At 41.5% G+C, this 15,839-nt stretch overlaps 1 protein-coding gene across 6 annotated transcripts in view; it reads right to left on the bottom strand.

Moving 5' to 3' along the window:
- The window catches only part of jakmip2 (janus kinase and microtubule interacting protein 2), a 601,961-nt gene that overhangs the window by 107,325 nt on the left and 478,797 nt on the right, over positions 1 to 15,839 (bottom strand). For all 6 annotated transcript variants that reach the window (XM_060935818.1, XM_060935823.1, XM_060935821.1 and 3 more), the window contains 5 exons: positions 13,272 to 13,370; positions 13,124 to 13,177; positions 12,964 to 13,029; positions 12,729 to 12,797; positions 12,484 to 12,561 (listed from right to left, as the gene is read on the bottom strand). In XM_060935818.1, coding sequence (XP_060791801.1) covers positions 12,484 to 12,561; positions 12,729 to 12,797; positions 12,964 to 13,029; positions 13,124 to 13,177; positions 13,272 to 13,370 — 366 coding nt within the window. The remainder of the gene's footprint in view (positions 1 to 12,483; positions 12,562 to 12,728; positions 12,798 to 12,963; positions 13,030 to 13,123; positions 13,178 to 13,271; positions 13,371 to 15,839) is intronic.

Below are 15,839 nucleotides of genomic sequence, written 5' to 3'. Positions count from 1 at the left end.
GGGAGAGAGGGAGGGCTTTGTAGGCGCCTCTATGCATGGTGTAAACCTTATCCAGAGTATTGTTTCCATGTGTGGGAAAGTTGATATGACCATAGAGTTTTGGAAACACGCTCTTGGGGTTTGCATGGTTGAAATCCCCAGCCAGGATGAGGAAAGCATCTGGGTGGGCTGTCTGCTGCTCACTGATGTGCTGATAGAGTTCATTCAGTGCTTCACTCCTGTTGCTATTGGAACCGGGAGGGATGTATATTGCTACCAGCAATATAGCTGTAAATTCCCTTGGCAGGTAGAATGGCCGGCACTTAATAATTATAAACTCCACCAGTGGTGAGCAGTGTTTGCAGACCACGACAGCATCGCGGCACCAGGCATCACTGATGTAAACACAGAGTCCTCCGCCGCGAGTCTCCCCCCGACTAGTGCTCTGTCTGACCGGTAGCATGTTAGCCGGACAAGCTGAATGGCACAGTCCGGGATGCTGTCGTTAAGCCATGTTTCCATAAACACAAGGACACAACACTCACTCACAGACTTAGAAGATGAGCGGAGTAGGCGGACATAATCCAGCTTGTTGTCCAGTGAGCGTACGTTGGCCAGAGTGATGGTAGGGATAGCAAGCCAGTGAGGGCTAGCCACTAGCCTAGCCTGGATACCTCCGCGCTTGCCCCTCTTCTGCTTCCGCATGTTCCGCCTGTGGTGCGTCCACTGTGGGCTGGATGCAAGAGTGGGGGTCGGTGGTTAAGCAGGCCTCCGGAGCAAACTGTAGTCGCATAGCACTTCCACATCTACTGGATTTATATCCGTGAATATAGTTCTGCGGATGTCGAGCAGAAACTCACGGGAGTATGTGCGCCTTAAGACTGATGGACACGACAAAGACAAACAGATGCATGTTGATTTAAAACACAAAAAACACGAAAACACCATTCTGTCGGGATGGAGAGGAGCTGCTGTGTTTGTACGTGCCGCCATCATTGGCCTAAATAATTTATTTATATTAAATGCAAATTAATTTAATTAATTAATTAAGTTAATTTAGTGCTCTCAAAATCATTGAGCAAACAACTTGAATTTCTCGCCTTGAAGCTTCAAGTCTCTAAAGACCACTATGTCATGATGGTAGGTTGTTGTAGACCTCCACCAGCAACAAGTAATTCTTTATCTACACTAACTTGTCACAGTTGGATTAAAATGAGACTGTGGTTATAGGCGATTTGAACTGGGATTGGTTGAGGCCTGTATCTGATGGATTTAAAGCAGTGTGATGTTCTGATTTTGATTCAATTAATTAACTCTCCTACAAGGCCAAATCCCAAATATCACGAGAAATCATCACTCATTGATTTGGTTCTGACTAATGCCCCTTTTAAATATTCTGCCATAAGTGTTTTCCCTAATGACATGAGTGATTATTGTGTGGTAGCTGCTGTAAGAAATACTAAGGTTCCTAAATCTAAACCTCATTTTGTTGAAAGGCTGAATATGAAGCTATTTTTTGAGCAAGGTTTTTTTACATGACTTATTTTATTTTGAGTGGAATAGAATTGCCCTGATTGATGATGTTGAAACAGCCTGGAACTTTTTCCAGGATAGTTTCCTTGGAATTCTAAACAGACATGCACCTGTTCATAAATTTAGAAGTAAGGGGCAGGATAATCCCCGGTTCACAGCTGAGATTTCGAACTTGCCCCATTAATGTAATGTGCCATGGGCAAAAGCTAGAAAGTCAGATACCAATGCTGACTGGCTTCATTTTAGACAGCTGTGAAATAGATTTACTTCCATTTTCAGAAAAGCTAAAGCTGAGTATTATCTCTCTGTAACTACAGAAAATCTAAATGACCAAAGGAAATTCTGGAAAACTATTAAGTCCTTATCTGCAGCTGATAAATCAACTTATCTTCCTGCTTGTTTAGTCAAAAATGATGTGGCTATATCTGATAAACTAGAAATGCTGAATAGTTTTAATTCATTGTTTTAATTAAATGTTGAATTGTTTTATTTCATCTGGGTGCTTGTTTAATTCTGTTGCCCCTACAGCTATGGAATCCTAGCTGTAGGGGCAACAGAGTTAAATACCTCCAGAACTAAATACAGTTGTGGTCAAAAGTTTACATACAGTGAAATGAATGTTATCTTGGATATGAATGTCATGGCAATATTTGGGCTTTCAGTAATTTCTTTGAACTGTTCTTTTTCTTAGGCAGAATGTACAGCATCCATCCATCCACTATCTGTAGCTGCTTATTTACAAGGTCACAGGTAAGCTGGAGCCTATACCAGCTGACTTTGGGTGAGAGGCAGGGTACACCCTGGACAAGTCGTCAGGTCATCACAGGTCTAACACATAGAAACAAACAACCATTCACACCTACAGTCAATTTAGAGCCACCAATTAGTACAGCATACATCTTTAATTAAAAAACAAAAAACAAACAAAAAAAATAACGCTAGAATTTGGTGCACACATTTTAATTTTCTTTGGGTTTTCTGAAAATCAATACAGGGTCAAAAGTATATATACAGCGCACCTAATATTTGGGTAAAATGTCTCTGCAAGATTCTCCTTGACCAAACATTTTTGTTTCCCTTGAACAAGCTTCTGGCAGAATTCTGGCTGAATATTTCATGACTCTTCATGATAGAATTGGTAGAGTTCAATTAATTTTTTTTCCTTGGCATGAACTTGACTTATAAGCACGGTCCATATATTTTCAATAGGGCTGAACTCAGGACTTGTTTTAAGCTTAATATTAACCTGCTTTATCCTCCACAACCAGCTCTGATGTGTGTTTGGGTTCATTGTCCTGTTGTAACTCCTGTTGTTGTAAGTCGTGTTCAAGTTTTTGATGGTTTATGCTGAAGAATTCTGAGGTAGTCCTCCTTCTTCATTATTCTATCCACTTTGTGCAATGAACCAGTTCCACTGGCAGCAAAACAGCCCCAGAGCATGATGATCCTACCACCACCACCACTTGGTACAGTGTCTCTCTGTACATGGTGGTCATTGTGGCCAAACAACTCAATCTTTGTCTCATCTGACCATACAGCTATCCTCCAGAAGGCTTTTTCTTTGTCTGTGTGGTCAGCTTCAAACTTTAGGTGTCAATTTTGGTGTCAATTTTGGAGCAGGGGTTATTTCTTGGATAGCAGCCTCTTAGTCCATGGTGATATAAAACTCACTGAACTGTAGACAGTGATCCATCAGCTTCCAGCTCATGGCAGGGCTGTGCCATGGTGGTTCCCAGGTTGTTCCTGACCATCCAAACCAATTTCCTTTCAGCTGAGGGTGACAGTTTGGGTTTTCTTGAAGCAAAGTGATTTGGTAAAGTGACTACACCTCACAATAACTTGCATACAATTGTTTGAACTGATTTTGGAATTTGCAGTTGTTTTAAAATGGCTCCAAGAGACATTCCAGAGTTGTGTATAGTTGCGATCCTCTTTCTCAGATCTGCACTGAGGTCCTTGGAGTTTCCCAATTTACTGTGTGCTAGTCAATTCAATGAGTGCTGTAGACAAACCCTTTTTATGAAGGCACAGAGAAGCTACCAGCTGTAGTCAATCATGATCACTAACAGGAAGTTAAGAGACCTTGACAACATAAAAGACATTTTGGGAGTTTCAGCACCTCTGAATTAATAATCTAAGTGAGTATGTAAATTTTTGACCATGTATGTATAATTTTGATCCTGTGTTGATTTCAGAAAACCCAAAGAAAATTAAATCTTGTGCAGCAAATTCTAGTGTTTTTTTTAATTAAAGATGTATGCTGTACAATCATTCTGCCACAGAAAAAGTTCAAAGAAATTACTGAAAGCCCAAATATTGCCATGACATTCATATCCAAGATGACATTCATGTCACTGTATGTAAACTTCTGACCATAACTGTACCTCCTATAAATACCTGGGTTTTTAAATTGATGATCACCTCTCTTTTAAGCCTCATATACAGAACCTGGTAAAAAAAAGCTGAAACTGAAGCTAGGGTTTTATTTTAGGAACAAGTCTTGTTTTACTTTTGATGCAAGACAAAAGCCCTATTCGCACGGGATAAGTATTACCTATGGACCTCTGGTAATTCGTAATTACCCCCGCACCTCTGTGTTATTGTGTGGCGCATTCGGACGGGATAAGCAAAAGTCTGTAATTCACTGAATTACTGTAGATTGTGAGTGCCACCCTCTTCTCAACAGGTATTGGTGCCAGCATGTTGGTGGTTTGGGGCTTAATGTGTGGGCGCAGGTGGTCACACAGCTTCTCAAAGGCCTCTTTGGGCATTCGGAAGTTTTGGTACCAGTCTTTCTCCCGAAAGTTCTCCAGCACCTCCACTTCCCAGAAGGACAGGCCTCTCTCCCTGGGTCTTCTATCAGGGTACCAGATATCAGCTATAAACAAGGTTGGGTAGGTGGTTAGAATAAAGGCGCGTTTGGCAACAATCAATACAGTTGTAGCATGTTGGAAGTGCCAACATATTACTGTAGTACATTAATAAGGTAGGATGAAAACACAGTAGGCATAAAAATAGTACTGTATCCAAATTAAGAGAGGGGAAACGCATATAATAAGGATGCAGCATGTTTGCTCCACGCTCTCAAAATGAGAAGGCGGGGTCACTGCAAATGAAAACAGTCTCGAGATGACAATGTAAGTGAACAGGCAGTTTATGGCGCTGTTTACACATAGCCGGATATTTTGCTAAACGAACATTTGTCTTCCCTCCGTTAACCAAAATATCTTCGTATTGCTGTGTCATGGGGGTTAGCGTGGCTCCTTACCCTATGCTGCCACACAAGCCATCCAGTTGAAGATTCTTCATGCTTTCTTCTTGGAGTTCTTCTTGGAGCTGTTTCTGCTTATCTGGTTCAAATACGGGATAGGCCTACTACCACTTGCCCCTGAAATGCTGTTTATCAAAATTTCGCCCGTATCCTCCATTATTCACTCCAGAAAAGTACAAGAGATGTGTGTTTAATAATTACAAACACAGACATGTGCATTCGCACGGGACTTGTATTACCACTGGACATCTGTGTTTTGCCGAAACACAGTAGGTAATTCGCGGCGGAATTATTACTTGGCAAATTACGGACATGGCGCGTTCGCAGGGGACTAAGAACTCAGACATTCTCTATCATTATTCCGAATTACCAGAGGTCCACAGGTAATACTTATCCCGTGCGAATAGGGCTAAAAACTGGTTGCTGCCACATTTCTCCCTCTTCTTGGTTATGGTGATCTGATGCTCCATCGCAGTGTCTTCATATGTTAGATACCATGTACCATGGAACTTTAAGGTTCATAACAAACTGTAAACTCCTCACTGATCATTGTGTATTATACTCCAAGGTCAACCTAGTTTCTCTGCCAATTTGTTGGTTTAGTCATTGGTACATCTTTATTTATAAGGCCATTCTAGGCAGATTTACAATGTTATTTAATGGAATATCTACAGTATCTGTAAAACAGGGCAAATAGGGGTTAAAGGTAGACTGCCTTTCAGATCCTTCAAGTGTAGGTCATAAAAAAAATTCCCTGACAACCAATTATTTTTGTTTAGTGGACCAAAAGCTACTGAATTTGAATCACAGACTTCCAATTGTATTAGCTTTTTTGAAACAGAACAATTAATGAAATTAGGGCTATGTGGCCCTAAATTCTCCACTATTTTTTCTTGCTTCAACATGACCCAGTTCAAGATACTACATCATGCATCACATGGTGGGTTGTCCCCTTTTGCACAAGGCATTGTGGGATACAAATTTGACACAGGAGAGAAAAATGGAGGACGTGAGTGTGTGAATGAAACATGAAAGACCGACTACAGTAACAGAAAGCAAAAAAGAAAAGATGTTATGTTGTGAAGGAAACACAGGACCAAACTAAAATATTGGCGGTCAGTGAGCACCTCTGTGTGATCAGCTGTTCATTTAACAACAGAAAGATGTTAACGGTCAGTGTTATGCTGGGATTCGAAGCCGGGTCGCTAGTGTGATAATCCAGCAAACCCCCACTAGGCCACCAGGGGGATGACTCAAGTGCAGAGGCGTGAGGCGTAGGTAGAGTATCAAAAAACAGTTTATTTACAATATATACAATCCGATGGAAAAAACAAAAAGAAAATCCAAAAGCTCAGAAGATGACCAAAAATAAAAATATCCAAAAGGTTCAAAGTCCCAAAAAACAAAAGGAAAGGCAAAAATGCAGAACGCTCAGAAGATCAAAAATGCAAAGTCCAAAGAAAGCAAAAACATCAAAAACACAAGGGCACGGGCAAGATACGTGGGACAGAGGAAACTATCACTAGATAACATAGCATAAAGACTCCATGACTAGGGGAACAAACAGAGGGATATTTATACACAAACTCATTGAGGAACAGGGCGGGGCAGGAAACAGGTAATCAAGACAAACACAAAACACAGTGGCGGCCTCTAGAGGCCAAAACAACCATGACAAGATAAACATAACAGTGGCCTCTAGAGGCCAAAACAGTCCCAGTCCTAACAGTCAGTGCATGGTCAAGGTAAACCTGTAGATGGCAGTAATGCAACATTGTGGATGCCAGCTGCCATAAAACCCAAAAGAAGAAGGTAAACCTGCGCATGTGCACACTTCCTCTGTTTGCTTGACTGCGCAAAGCAAGCGATTTTATGCACACTATTTGCTAGGAAATCCTCTCAAATGAAATAATTTCCCAGCCATAGAATGGCCTGATATTTTGTGAGATGTTACAGAAATACCACAATGACCAAATTTCAGAGGCAACTAAATTTCACCAATTTTATGAAATCGAAAGGCTGTCTAGCTTTAAGATCTCAGAATGTTCTCCTCATGGCTGTTCCTCAAGCTCGGACTGAGCTAGGGAAGAAGGCCTTTATGTTTTCAGCACCATGTGCTTGGAATAGCCAGCAGAACAAGCTCAAACTCCAGTACTTAGTTTCACTCCATGATTGTAAAGGCATTGTTAAGTCCATTGAATCTGAGTCTGTCCAAACTTGTGAATGTTTTAATTAGTAATATCCATTTTTTTTCTACACACTGGAATCCTTCACAAAGCACATCAATGCAGTAGATATCAACATCAAGTTCATTCAGGAGGACATCAGTAGAAACAACCTAGCCTTTTTGGACTGCAGCATGCACATCAAACAAGACAGAAGCCTTAGCATCAAGTTCTACCGGAAACCCACACACACTGACCAGTACCTACTGTTTGACTCTCACCACCCACTGGAACACAAATTGGGGGTCATTAGGACCTTACACCACAGGGCTCAGAACATTCCTACAATGGTAGAGGGAAAAGAGAAGAGGAAAAAATGCATCAAGGAAGCGCTTCAGAAGTGCAAGTATCCCAACTGGGCTTTCGTCAAGAGCATAAAAAGAAGCATAATGGACAGGGAAGAAAACAGCAACAAACGCAAGAACATTGTCATTCCTTACATTTCTGGACTATTTGAGAAACTCAGGAGGATGTTCTACAAACACAACATTCCTGTACATTTCAGACCCAGTAACACTCTGAGGCAGAAATTGGTCCATCCTAAGGACATAATTCCCAGAAACAAACAGGACAACATAGCGTATGCAATTCAATGCAGTGAGGAATGCATTAGTGCATTCCTCACTGGAATAGACCTGTACGTTGGGGAAATGAAACAACTGCTTCACAGGCACATGGCTCAACACAGGAGAGCCAGTTCCTCAGGCCAGGACTCTGCAGTCTATCTTCATCTCAGTAACAAAGGACACTTATTTCAGGACAGCAATGTACACATTTTAGCCAGAGAAGACCGGTGGTTTGAAAGAGGAGTAAAAGAAGCCATCTTCATCAACTTGAAACGACCATCACTGAACAGAGGAGGTGGTCTGAGACACCACTTATAAGCCACCTAGAATGCAGTCCTTGGCACACTTCCAAAAAAATTGAATACACATCCACACCAGGGGCGGTGTAGTGATTAGCGCTGTCGCCTCACAGCAAGAAGGTCCAGGTTCGAGCCCCGTGGCCGGTGAGGACCTATCTGTGCAGAGTTTGCATGTTCTCCCCGTGTCCGCGTTGGTTTCCTCCAGGTGCTCCAGTTTCCCCCACAGTCCAAAGACATGCAGGTTAGGTTAACTGGTGACTCTAAATTGACCATAGGTGTGAATGTGAGTGTGAATGGTTGTCTGTGTCTATGTGTCAGCCCTGTGATGACCTGGCGACTTGTCCAGGTTGTACCCCACCTTTCGCCCATAGTCAGCTGGGATAGGTTCCAGCTTGCCTACGACCCTGTAGAACAGGATAAAGCGGCTAGAGATAATGAGATGAGACATCCACACCAAAACTCAGCTGACTTCAATGACTCACATGATGGCAGAAAGAGCCAATGACCCACAGATCACTCTAACAACTCTCTAAGCTGCAAACACCATTCACACCCAGCCTCCAGGGATCTACACCTACAGGATGACTCAATGACCCAGGTGACCTGAATGACTCTCCTTAGGGTTGCTTTTGATCCACTAGAGGATAAATACCTGGAACTGCCCACTAGTCAGACAGAACTGAAGAAGCCTTTTGGATGAGAGGTGAAACGTTTTCAAGAATTTTCAAGCAAATCCAGTTGCCTTTTTTTAATCACCTACGGTTTACTTTAACCTGGATGACTGAGAACCTTCACAGACATACACACTGGAATGCACTTTGAGATGTCTTTGTCTGCTGTGATTTCATGTTGAATGTGAAACTATATGTTCTGATGCCATTCTTGGCCAGGTCTCTCTTGGAAAAGAGTTTTTTTTAATCTCATTTACCCCTTTACCACCAAATCAGTTCCAGGACTGGTTTGGGGCCAGTGCTGGTGCTGGTTCACAACTCATTCAACTTGCGAGCCAGCTGAGAACCAGTTTGCTTTTCCATCGCTCGCGGTGCTAAGAGAAGACACGTCATTACATCGCTGTATACGTCAGTTACGTCGTTGTATACGTCATTACGTCGCTGTATACGTCAGTTACGTCACTACATTTGCATAAACCTTGGCGCGAACATCGAAGCAAAAACAACGTGGAAGAAGCAGCAGCAGCAACAACAACAATAATAATGGATGACTTCGCGCTTGTACAGCTGCTGCTTCTCATCGCTTAAAAATGGCGCTTTCGCGGTCTTGTTATTGTTGTCGGTCTTAACAACTCCACCCCCCCGCTGACGTAAGCGGTTCTTTCCTCTGGTCCAGCAGAGAGTTGGTGCTAGCCTGGAACCAGTTTTTCTGGCCCCAGAACCAGTTCTTTGTCAGTGGAAACAGAAAACCCGGTTCCAAACTAAGCACTGGCCCCGAACCAGCCCTGGAACTGCTTTGGTGGAAAAGGGGCAGACTAACCTGGTTAAATAAAGGTTATAATAATAATAATAATAATAATAATAATAATAATAATAATAAACAACTAGAGGTACTGTGCCTGAGGTCTTGGGACAAAGGTCAAGGTCACAGAACTGAGAGAAATGAGGCCACTTGTCTGGAATCTGATGACGAAGGGAAAAGGATATAATACTTCTATGGTTAATAATAATATGAACTATGTTCATATCTTTCACCAATTTCTTGATGCAGGCCAGTGAAAAATATGCAGATCATTGATCTGACCTATCAAGGTCACTCCAGGGCAAAACCAATGTTCCCAAATGAAAGCCTATATATGACTTCCTATTCATGATTAATAGTAACTATGGGCCTATCTCACACTGTTTTCATTATATAAGCCATTGAAAATATGCAGGTTATTGAGTTTACCTTTTAAGGCCACTCTAGATCAAATTTTTTGGGGCCAAAAGAAGGTCCATATGAGTTCCTATTCATGATTAATAGTAACTATGGACCTATCTAGAACAGTTTGAGATACAGGCCTTTGAAAATATGGGGGTCAACAATCTGACCTTTCAGGGTCACTCCAGGTCAAATTTTTTGGTGCTGAAAGAAAGTCCATATTTGATTTCCTATTCATGGTTAATAGTAACCATGGCCTTATCTGGCTCTGTTTTTGAGATATAGGCCATTGGAAATATGTGACCTAATATTGACCTAGGTCAAAGGTCAATAGGTCAGAATGATAAATATTCATTAAAACATGCTCTTCTATGGCAAAGTAGCAAGGCTAGATCAAAGACCATGAAAAATAGACAAAACTATGACTTTTTGCTATAGAGTCACCTAATTGACAAGTTCAAGGTCATGTACCTCAGTGAAAATAGGTCAAATCACTTAACCGATGCAAACTATTCTGAAGCCCCCCCCCCCCCCCCCCCAATAGGTTCTCTGTACCCAATTTGGTGAAAATTCATGAGAAATTGAGGGAGGAGTAGTGATTTAACTCATAAGTGATCTTTGACCTAATTCTGGCAAAGGGTCAAGGTCAGAGGTCAAATGAGTGCAAAAATGTATTAAGGTTTAAGGATCATGAAAGATGGCATGAAAGAATTTTGTCTAGCTTGGCCTGGTACTGTACCAGGTGGTCCCATTCATAGCCATTCCTGAAAAATTATGATGTCATAAAATGATGCCATGATGTCATACATGATATGGAGATCACATATGGTCACTACCTCTATGCACACCAAGTTTCATCCAGATATCTTGAAACCTGAGCAAGAAATGACCCTTGTCTAACTACTACTACAATGTGTACACTAAATCTAAGAAATTTCAAGATCCCATTTCCACTTCAGTGGAAATGGGATAATAATTATTCCACTGAAGTGGAAATTGGATCACTTCCATTGAAGTGGAAATGGGATAACAATAACAACAACAACTTTATTCATCACACGTACACTTGTAAAATTCCTCTCTGCATTTAACCTATCTGAAGCAGTGAACACACACATGCACACATATGTGAGCAATGAGCATACACACATACCCAGAGCAGTGGGCAGCCATGCTAACAGCACCCGGGGAGCAGTTGGGGGTTAGGTGCTTCGCTCCAGGGCACCTCAGCCTAAGGCCACCCCATGTTAACCTAACTGCATGTCTTTGGACATAATCGTACCATCTGAGATTTCTCCAGTGCATATGCCAATATTTCCAGTAAAGAAAGGTATGTGATGAGGGCCAACCTGAGGAATGGCACTTTATGCAGGGCCTGCAGGAAATAAATTCTACAGTACACATTTGTGTCCCTAATGTTCTGAACCCTCATACCATACTGGTTTACAGTAGTGGATTTTGCTAATGTCTTTTTCAGTATACTGATTCATAAACATTCACAGTATTAGTTTGTGTAGCAAAGTGGGGTTTGGGAGACTGATTAGATGGGAACAGGCAGGCTGTTTCACTTGTGCTTATTTGCAGTTTAACTCTGATCTTTTCAGAGGATTTATTTAGATAGCTGTCTAACTCTGGGACACTCAGCAATTTAAACACACACACACACACACACACACACACACACACACACACACACACACACACACACACACACATACCATGGTTTGAAGACACACACACAGTTCTGTGTTGGATCATGATTTTCCTTTCTCTCTCTGAATTGTACAAACAAACACATTATTATTATCCGTCAGATCACTTTTTTGTCCATCTTCTTCTCCTGCAGTTTTCAAAATGCTAATTCCAAACCAACTTCAACTCATCCATCCTGTGCCCAAATAGTGTGCTTGTATCCAGTGTTTGGAAAGACACACTCATTCTTTTGTTTTCCTGTTGTTTTTCCCCATTGAAATGAATGGAGTTTTGGAATCAAAGCCATCCTGCTCAGTCATGCTTCATCAGAAAGTCATCAAACTTCATCTCACAACTCAGACCAACTTACCCAACACACATCCATCTGTCATGAGCCACACTTGTCTTTTTTGGAACTGCGGCACAATCACACTCACATTATTATTATTATTATTATTACAGTTGCCGGGCGGCACGGTAGTGTAGTGGTTAGTGCTGTCGCCTCACAGCAAGAAGGTCCGGGTTTGAGCCACGTGGCCGACAAGGGCCTTTCTGTGCGGAGTTTGCATGTTCTCCCTGTGTCCGCATGGGTTTCCTCCGGGTGCTCCGGTTTCCCCCACAGTCCAAAGACATGCAGGTTAGGTTAACTGGTGACTCTAAAATTGACCGTAGGTGTGAATGTGAGTGTGAATGGTTGTCTGTGTCTATGTGTCAGCCCTGTGATGACCTGGCGATTTGTCCAGGGTGTACCCCGCCTTTCGCCCGTAGTCAGCTGGGATAGGCTCCAGCTTGCCTGCGACCCTGTAGAACAGGAGAAAGCAGCTAGAGATAATGAGATGAGATGAGAATATTACAGTTTTACTGGTGAGTCCAGGGCAGTCTGCAACAAGTGGCCTTAGCATTCCAGGGTTCTTCTGATTGAACACAACAAAACAGACTTCTGCATTGTGGAGAGCTTGATATACATGGATATCCTTTAGATATTTTTCAAGCCTCTTTGTTACACTTCCAAGCATATTATTATTATTATTATTATTACTTACCATATAAGCCTGTTCAAGGGCCTGCTTTCTGTAGTCAAGCTCCTCCTCCAGATATCCCTTTTGCTTGCAGAACATCTCCTATTAGATGACAGAATTTTCTAAACTACCCCTTTAAAGCACAACAAAATTCAAAGTACAGAATACAACCTGAATCATACAATCTAAATCATGTTATGCTTTCAGACATAAAACCAAAATTTTTGAGGTATTTATGATATTCCTTATGATTGTCAAGTTGACCATACCATCTCCAGCTCTAAGTCCATCATCTTCTGATGGAGTGCTGCCTCTGTGCCCTCAATTTGCTGGATCCACTAAGGAATGCATATACACAGACACACAGACACTAATCTCATTTTTAAATATTCTATCTAAATATGCTGGATAATTATGGCTTGAGCCTCCTATAGATTGTGCTGTTGTTTGCATCCCTTTATGGAGCAAAAGTTCAAACATAAAATAGTGATTGATTATATTAACCTTCTCAGCCAGAGACAGGACTGTACTTGCTTGGATAATGGCTACTTGTTCTTCATTTCTTAAATTCTGTTGAAAGTGTGGAAAGCAACTGGATTAGATATGTTTCACATTCAGAAACTATATCAAATAAAGGAAAACAAATATTAAAAGTCAAACTCACTCCATTATCTCCCAGAATATCTAACAATTTGATGAGATCAGGTATACACACATCCTGTGGGGATAAATTAGAAGTACTTATAATGCCATATATAAATCAAATCAAATAACCCATGTATCCCATATTATGACCCCAGTTATTTGCTTACCTTTACTCCTTCCTTTATACAGTAGATCTGAAGAGCACTTACTCCCTGCGAGAAGGGGTGAATTGAAAGAGTGAAAGGTGGGGATCTTCTCTCTCTCTCCTATTGCATTAAAAAAACAATCACACCAACCAAAACATTGTTATCATATTGTCATTAAAATTCTGTAAAGCTGCTTTACGACAATGTCTATTGTTAAGAGCGCTATAAAAATAAACTTGGCTTGACATTATTTTATTGAAGTGCTTTTTACTATTATACATGACACGCAGAGCTTAAAGTTTTATTTAGCCCCTGTCACATATGAAACCTGTTATAGTATGAGTTAAAAACAACACAGAATGTATAACATTTTCATTCCTACTCAGTATTCCATAATGGGAAATTAATGGATATCATGTATTCTCACTTGACCTTATCCAATGGAATGCTATGGAGCATGAATTGCAGTGAGACATGTAAAACATGTGAGACCAGATATGACATATAATTCACAAGGCAGCAAGGTCATTGTTGTGAAAAGCCCAAGCTAAGACATTAGCGAGTTAATCAAGCTGCATCATGTCTCTTCAGAGAGTTCTTTTCCTGATTCTGAACATTTGTTTTGTTCAAGCAAAAGCTATTTATAACATTTTGCTTATATCCACTGATGTTTTCTTTGCTTGCCGTTTTGGGTTTGCCGCCAGTTGCTTTACATTGAGGCAGTATGAGTAGTTCTGTAGCAATATCACTGCATCATCATTTATGTTACTGCCAGCAAAGTCATGACCGGTCACCACACTTAAATCCGACTGTTCCAATTCCCACTGGAGCCATGGCAAAATATTTCTGTAAATGTAACTATGTCACCAGGGGATGGATTAAAGTTCTCTCATTCCCACATATCACCATTACAGCACAATAGCAGAAAATATACGGTTTTTGATGTGTGTGTGTGTGTGTGTGTGTGTGTGTGTGTGTGTGTGTGTGTGTGTGTGTGTGTGTGTGAGGGGTAACAGATAATACCTCTGAAAACAGTGATTGTTTACCCCAATAGATGAAGCCTGCCAGGTATTCTTTCTCTGCTCTGGTATGAAGAGGATGATCAATTTCAGTGTTTCTTAACTGGTGGGTCCCGACCCAAAACTGGGTCACGGAGGTGTCCTGGGTGGGTTGCGGAGGGATGGTGTAAAAAAAAAAATGCATCCTTTTCATGCAACCACTTAATGTTGACCCCAGAGCCACAGAGATAGGCTACCTAGGACTACTAGTTGACCCAAAACCTTTATTTTGATGTCAGGCCCATGCCTGTTGTTGCCATGGAAATAGAATATTTTGTGACATGTATCAATCATTTGAGCAGTAAAACGTTAGTGAGCTGTCATGGCGAAACGAAAATACGGCCCCGAATATTTGAAATATGGATTTAGCTATGTTGAGGACAAAGGCTTCCAGAAACCCCAGTGTGTGATGTGCAGTGAATTGCTGGCATATGAGAGCATGAAATCCTCAAAACTGAGACATCACTTGGAGGCAAAACACCGACTGTCAAAGATAGACCAGTCGAGTATTTTGAGAGGCAACACCAGGAATTAAGGACTTTGCAAATGCGTCTAATTTCAGCATGCTCCACACAGGTACAGGCACTCCATGCATCGTACTACATTGCCCACCACATAGCAAAGACCAAAAAGCCCCACAACATAGCAGAGAACCTCATCTTACCTGCAGCTATTGATATGATCAGAGAGGTGGTAAACCAAGCCCCAGCAGATAAGTTGAAGACAATACCGCTATCGAATGATACAATATGTAAGTGTATTGAAGACATGTCTGAGGACATAAAGCATCAAACTACGGCCCATATCCAGGCAAGCACTCATTACACCTTACAGATGGATGAGTCCACGGATATAGCCAACCATGTGATTTTACTTGTATATGTGAGGCACGTTTGGGAAACTGGGAACAATTTCTCTGCAGTAGAGGTCTGCCTACCACTACAACGGCATATGAGATTTTCAACTCTGTGGATTTGTACTTGGGTTCTGTGGGCCTGAGCTGGGACAATTGCATTGGGATTACAACTGATGATGCTGCCTGCATGACTGGCAGGCATTTGGGAGTGGTGAAAAGAATTCTTTAGAGGGCACCGAATGCAACCTGGAACCATTGCTTTCTCCATCGGGAGGCTTTAGCCGCAAAACACATGGTGCCAGTGCTTGATTGCACATTGAAAGATGTTGTACAAGTGGTGAATCACATTAAACACAGTGCCAAGAATAGCCGGTCTTTCAAAACTCTCTGTAAAGACTTAGGTGCAGAGCACTTGCAGTTGTTATATTACTCGGAAGTTCGCTGGCTGTCGAGAGGAAAATTTTTGACTCGGTTTTACAAACTGAAAGAAGAAATAGCAGCGTTCCTCTCCGAGACTAACTCGCTTTATGCTGAGCTGTTTGACAGTAAGATCTGGCTGGCCTGCATTGCCTATCTTGTTGATGTGTTCGAGCACCTAAACACACTGAACTTATCTTTGCAAGGGAAGGGGCATAATAAGTTCGAGCAGTCTGATAAAGTGAATGCGTTTAAGAA

This window comes from Neoarius graeffei, chromosome 12 (genome assembly GCF_027579695.1).
Source record: "Neoarius graeffei isolate fNeoGra1 chromosome 12, fNeoGra1.pri, whole genome shotgun sequence".
NCBI lineage: Eukaryota > Metazoa > Chordata > Actinopteri > Siluriformes > Ariidae > Neoarius > Neoarius graeffei.
The sequence above is the reverse complement of the archived record's forward strand: the minus strand, read 5'-3'. Positions and strand labels throughout refer to the sequence as shown.